This window comes from Eurosta solidaginis, chromosome 3, assembly GCF_040869045.1.
Source record: "Eurosta solidaginis isolate ZX-2024a chromosome 3, ASM4086904v1, whole genome shotgun sequence".
Taxonomy (NCBI): Eukaryota; Metazoa; Arthropoda; class Insecta; order Diptera; family Tephritidae; genus Eurosta; species Eurosta solidaginis.
The window spans coordinates 75135257-75141826 of record NC_090321.1 but is presented as its reverse complement, the minus strand read 5'-3'; the positions used below and the strand labels follow the sequence as shown (position 1 = coordinate 75141826).

Below are 6570 nucleotides of genomic sequence, written 5' to 3'. Positions count from 1 at the left end.
AACCTAATAATTATTACCGTACTACCACTGCAAATACTCCTTTATTCTTATTTCTGTTCTGCGTCCCTAGGCTAAGCTCTATAACTTTATTATGTAACCATTATGTATTAGTTCACAAATTATCTATTGTTTATCTACGTTATTGAAATATTATTGAATCTTCGTTTTTGTTCTCTGCCACTGTTTTGCGGGGCAGTGGACCCGTTGAAGTCGGGCGTGTGCGTTGCAAATAAAAGAAATAAAACACCGAATTAGTATCAAAACAATAACAATTTTATTCACTATATTAAAAGGGACACTCTTTGCTTTGTTTATTGCAAGGGGTTTAACAAATTCAAATTAATTCAAATCCACAGGGCCTGTGCCCATTAAAATTTAGGCAAATGATTAATTGGAAATTTAGATTCAATAACAATCGCAAATATTAAATTGTAAGAATTAATTACAGCACACTTTACTATGCACTTGGCAAATTCACATGTAGGAAAATTAGTTATCTCAAATATTATTTATAATGAAAAGCGCAAAAAAATGAAAAATGGTTAGTTTGGATAACTCACCTTGGGCTAGCTGCTGGCTCTTAGACGTTCCAAAATAGAAAGAAAGTTCAAAACCGCGAACAAGTCCGCGGCACCTGCCGATAGCTAACTTTCGTTGAGTTTTTCCCCTTCAAAGTTAGCTCTCGGCTGGTGTTAGCCGTTACCGGTAATAATAATAAGTAAATAACTAATGTGCGTGTTAGGGTGGTCCGAAATATTTAGGCTGATGGCCTAAACATGCCGGCCCCCTTGCGGCGAGCAACTTGAAACTCGGTGAGTACGCCAGCAACCTTCCCAAGGCGGGGTAAACTAAATAAATTTAAAATATGATACGTATGTATAGTAGGATCGTAAGTACGATCTCCGGCGGACATCCGTGCTCGCAGTACTGCAGCCTCGCTGAACTGTGGATGAAAAAGAAAAGCGTTAGTATTCAAGTACGTGGGGTTGCTTGGTTTTAAAATGCACCTTGTGGTATAGTTTACGGTTTTATAGTGGGTGGGCTCCGGACACGACGAGGCCGAATATTGTGGCTTGGGTGAGGAGCCCACCGACCGTCGACGCGGGTGTGCCGCCGACCATAATATTGGCGTAGACGTCGGCGCCCAAAGTGAGCAACACTGGCGACGATCGGTAAAACGTCGGGTCGGCCAGCTTCATGAACTGGAATGGGGCCGCTACCGACGGGTCCAGATTTGCCGTGGGGTTTAACCTGGCATAGTTTGATATTACGGTGGCTTGGGTCGTGATCTTTCCCGCTACCCCATACTTTCCTCGAAGAACGATGGTGCACCTCGACAGACGTGCGGTATTGTTACGCTCCAGGTGTAGATCCTTGCACAAATTGGCATCGATAATGCTGGTGGGAGCGCAGGCATCTAACAGGGCGCGTACCAGGTGTAAACGGCCTCCTGCCTCAATTCGGACTATGGCTGTCGGCGCGATGGCGATCAATGCTCGAGTTATAGTCGGTGCCGTTAAATTATCCCGGAGTCGACCACTTCTGAAGCCGGCTGGGGTTGTTGCTTGGCGCGCGAGGGTGGTGGTGGTGCCCTCCTTGCGTGGTGGATACGGGGCCGCTCTGCCAGTAGAGAGTCGGGTCGAGCGGAACGGACGCGGCTCCGCGCCGCCCCGGCGCCCACTGGCATTGCGGTGCGATGGGCGGAAAGGACGGGTCTCCGCGCCATCCCCGTGTTCCATGTGTCGCTGATTGCTTTTCTGCTTCTCATGCTGAAGCAGCGGTCGGAAGGATCGTGCTTCTCCACTGGCCGTTGGGGCGATGGCTAAGGCGGCTGCACCTCTCGTGCACTCTTCCATCTCCTTCTCCTCCTCTTCTACCTGTTGGGCCCACGATCGTGTGTCCTCGGTGAGGTTGATCGATAGCACCTCGTCGCTTTCGTCGTCGTCGCGCTCTTCGCAAGGGATCGGGCGTGGCCGTGCTTGCTCATCCTCCATGTGAAGCGTAGTGTGGTGTGGTTCACGGCAGCGGTGGCAACGGTCGTTGCTAGGGCATATCTCTAACCGATGGAACGGCGATAGGCAATTGGGGCAGTGCCGGTGGATCAGGACGGCCCGGAGGCGTTCTTCTGCCGACATTCCCCTGTACCGCGGGCATAGTCGTATGCCGTGGTTCTTCTGGCACAACCGGCAGGAGACGGTGAAGGAGTCAACGCGTTGCTCCGTCTTGGTGCGTTTGACCGAGAAACCCGTCATTCTGGAACGGGAACTTGTTATTATTTGTTTTGCATTTTAAGGGAGTTGGGTGGCGTATGGGCGGAGAGTAGAGGCTTAATTGGTCGAGCTTGTGGTTGGCGTACTCGGGCTAAAAGGGTTGTGTGGAACGAATAATCTTATTAAGTTATTCTGTCGATGTAATGATGGGTTTGTAGTGGTTGAAACCACTGTTACATTTAATATAATTTTATTGAGATACGCCTAAAGGTATCTTTAATTTTGGTAAATATCCTCATCATAACGAAATTCTGATATTGAAAGCAGTAATTTTTTGGTGTTTGCCTAATACAGGCAATATGCGGTAATATACGCTACATTTGTGTAGCAGATGGTATCACGAGTTACCCGTGTATTTTCACGGCTCCTTGTAGTTGCCCTACAAAAATTTGGTCACAAAACTCACCCACGCCGATACAAATGTGGCTGTGAATATAACCTATGAATCCCGGTAAAATGACTAGTCAAATGACGTCGTGCATACAAATGTGCGACAAATGTAAAGAGGCCTTTACTCGCTGTCTGGGAACACTCTTTGTGTTGATTTGGGCCATGTTGTGTGAGAATCACAAATTGTGGTGTGTTTGTTGATTCCAACACAACCCTGGCGGGAGTAGCCTACGCTAACGAGTGTGGCAATTTGTAGAGCTGTCAGCGGTTCACTCTTCCAATCGTTGGAATGAGACCGCTGTGCGGTGCTGCCCATTGCAATGTAATGATACCTAATGGTCATGTCGTGAAAATATTTAGGGACAGCTCGCGACTGAGTCGTGACGCGACATTAAATTTATATTTTGTTCTAAAAAGTTTAATTTCTCCCTTGTTTGTAACATCGAAAGCATAGATGACACTACTTTATTCCTGCTGGGATTTCAAGCTAAAAAAGGGACTGACGAAAGTCTGTCGAAACTTTAATACACAAAAAGCAATTTTCGTCATGAACGCGAGACCACTATTGAGTGTGACATGTTTAAAATGTAAAACACAAACAAAATCATGCACAGATAAACCGCGAAAATTATTTCGGTCTCGAGTGGTTAACCCCCCTTTTTTCCAAGCAGGCTGATTTTGATTGTGTTTTTCTGCCCAAATTTTCAAACTAAAAACTTTTCTCAAAAAAAGAAAGAAGCAAAAAGACGGCCGAATGTCAGGAAAACTATCGAAATACAACCTGGCGCGTGTGTTTTCAGTGAACCCAGGCTGTATCTTCAGGGTTTTCGTTAGTTGATTTTTTGTTCGGTTACTAACACTCGAGTTTGTTGGATCCCGCGGATCCAACTTGTGATCTCATGGGGTCGCGCGCAATGTGTTTACGGCGTAAGAAAAGACAAAAGCAAATGTCATCGAGTGGCACCCTTGTTTTGTTCATTCAAAAATGTCATTCATTCATGGAAATGAGTATAGAGACATTTTTGAATGAATTTTCATAATGAAAAAAACTGGTGCTGGGTAAGTATGCTATTATCGTTCCTTTTTTATAATCTTATAAATTTTCTAATTTCTTATTCTTTTATTCTTTTTTTTTCTCATTTCAGATGGAAAAATACTTATGTGCTCTGGCACATAAATTCGCTTTTTCTCTACATCTCGTGGGGAAGGATTTTGTCTTCTCTCTATTTGAAGATAAATTTAATGCAAATTATAATCCATTTTCAAACAAAAATCAGTGCAAATCACTACTAACAAGAGTTCCCAAAAACTAAATAGTTCAAATATATAACAAAAGGGCAAAAAAAACAATGGGGTTTGCACCACGGCGTCAATATGATGGTATTGCACCAGCAATTCTTACCGGTATAGAGACTATAGCTAATGGTCATATGCAACAACAACCGAAGGTCGAGATAGCTACGCGTCCAAATACGTCTAAAAAGGAAACAATCGCTGACTTGACTGCTGCTACCAGCAAGTTGGCCATTGAGGAATCATTAAAATTGACCGATAGCAATGGTTTGGCGATGAAGACGCCGGTTTCTATTTTACAAGAATTATTGAGTCGTCGTGGTATAACACCAAATTATGAGTTGGTGCAACTCGAAGGCGCCATACATGAACCGACTTTTCGTTATCGGGTCGCATTTAATGACAAGGATGTTCCATTTACGGCCATGGGTGCTGGATGCTCCAAAAAAAGAGGCTAAACATTCAGCTGCCCGAGCACTAATTGATACGTTAACTGGTGTGCAGCTGCCCGAGCCAAGTGCTGGAGCAGGTGCTGGTGGAGCCTCTGGTGGCTCTGCAGGTGCTAGCAATGAAGGCAACGCAAATACAGCTGGAAATGGCGACGGAGGCGATAAAGTTGTTGGAAATCCAATGGGTTGGTTACAGGAGATGTGCATGTCACGCCGTTAGCCGCCACCAACTTATGAGACCGAAACTGAAGTTGGTTTGCCGCACGAGCGTGTATTTACGATTGCCTGTCGATTCTCAATTATCGTGGGGTGGGAAAGGGCAAAAGTAAGAAGATTGCTAAACGATTAGCTGCACACAAGATGTGGACACGGTTGCAAGAAAATCCATTAGATAGTAATCAAATATCTGAGGCTATGCGTGCCGATCTGGATGGTGATGTGAAAAACTTGTCATACCATGATCATTCTGTGGTATCGGGTAGATTAGCGGGTGAAAATATGGTTGGCAAAAAAAAACCTACGCTCATCAGGGTATGTTTTGGTCCGATTTGGGACCAGAGATCGGCTATGAAGGTATTGGTCTTGTTGATGCTTCTTTGCCCACAGTCGCTGTCTTCGCACTACCAACACCAACGCCTGATCGTCGTACAGATAATTTAAACATTATCGAAGGCGATGGCAAAAGCGGTGGCAGCGTCGGTAGCCCCAATACAGCGACCGTGGATCCGGAGGCACCAAAAGTTAAATGTGATCCGGAGGATGCAGACCATGATGGACGTGGTGTTATTTTTTATATGAAAGATGATAAAATAGTAGGCATTTTATTATGGAACCTCTTCAATCGTATTAGTTCGGCTCGAACAATTATTAATCAGAATAAGAAATTCGATGATTTAAATGAGGTTGCGAAGCTTTTCGAAATTCATGCGTAATTCCTTTCGGAAAGGTGGTTGTAAAAGAAGAAAACAGAAAAACTTGTCTAAAAGGACCCAAAATTGATTACGTAAAGTTGTTGTCGGACATTGCTAATGAGAATCAGTTTGAAGTTACTTATGTAGACATTGAGGAAAAGCCATTTACTGATCAATGTCAATGTTTGGTTCAACTATCCACTTTGCCGGTTGGTGTGTGCCATGGCTCTGGACCAACGCTCTGTACTGCTTAATCGTAAGCGATAGTTGGTTAGCAAAATTTCAGCTAGTTGAAAGGAAGTGGGCAGTTTGTAGGGAAAAATTCTTTGATGGGCAATTGTAGGGCAAGCAATTTTTGTAGGGCAAGGAACCGCCATATGAAAAGCAAGTTGCGTTGGGGACTGTATGCCTTTGCTACTGGAATAAAATATTTGGAAATCGCTCGTATATTTAAAATTACATTGCGGACAACAATATGCAGAATTATGAAAAGCGTTGCCGAATAAATTATGAAAACATTCGGTGATCAATATTTATATGCCAACTAGTGAGGAGGAGTTAGATGAGATTGGGGAAGCCTTTTACAGTGCGTCTAAAAAATGCCACCCGTAGCCATTGGGGTGCTCGGAGTATGTGAAGTGCCGGCTAAGCCCCAAGTCAATAGCAATTCTAGCGAATCCGAACATTCCGCAATCATATTGCAGGTGCTGGTTGATAGTAATATGTTATTCCGTAAAGTAAAATTGGACACAAACCAACCGTCACTATTTTTGGAGGAAACAAACGAAATTACAAACCTCTCCCCAAGATTAATTAAGAATCAACCAGTTTCGCGCTTCATTGTTACACCAGACACATATTATCCATTAAGAATGTCGCTTAAGGGGTCTGTAAGCGAACCTAATGTAATCGCACATGATTCCTTTACCTGTGCAGATGGCGTATTATTTATTCCTGACACTTGCACGTGCAGACGTTTGGATGGAAGGTTTATTCGCTTTTTTAGTCTTTCAGTTATGAAAGAGCATTCGGACCCAGAGTCTATAAGCGCTCTGGCGGAAAATTTCACTCCGTTGTGGATTATATTAACCCGTGCTGTTCCTAATAACACCCCTTTAGTGGTGTTAGCATGACACGAAGAGAAGTTATTAGTATTATCTTGTCTTTTTTCAGACTCCATCCTTGCCCTAGCCTGCTGTGAGGTTGAAGGTGAATTGTCGGTGGCGTTTTGAGTCCACCTTTGAGGAGTTGTCTTTG

General features: G+C 44.0%; 1 protein-coding gene and 1 pseudogene across 1 annotated transcript; one reads left to right on the top strand and one right to left on the bottom strand.

Annotated features, from left to right (window-relative positions):
- Nucleotides 1-251: 251 nt before the first annotated feature.
- Nucleotides 252-3341, bottom strand: LOC137243973 (uncharacterized). Its single transcript, XM_067772361.1, has 2 exons — nucleotides 1008-3341; nucleotides 252-943 (listed from the first exon to the last, which is right to left on the bottom strand). The coding sequence occupies exon 1, from the start codon at nucleotides 2250-2252 to the stop codon at nucleotides 1029-1031; it is 1224 nt and encodes a 407-aa protein (XP_067628462.1). The 5' UTR covers nucleotides 2253-3341; the 3' UTR covers nucleotides 252-943; nucleotides 1008-1028.
- Nucleotides 3342-3810: 469 nt separating this feature from the next.
- Nucleotides 3811-6161, top strand: LOC137243975 (protein Loquacious-like; annotated as a pseudogene).
- Nucleotides 6162-6570: the final 409 nt, after the last annotated feature.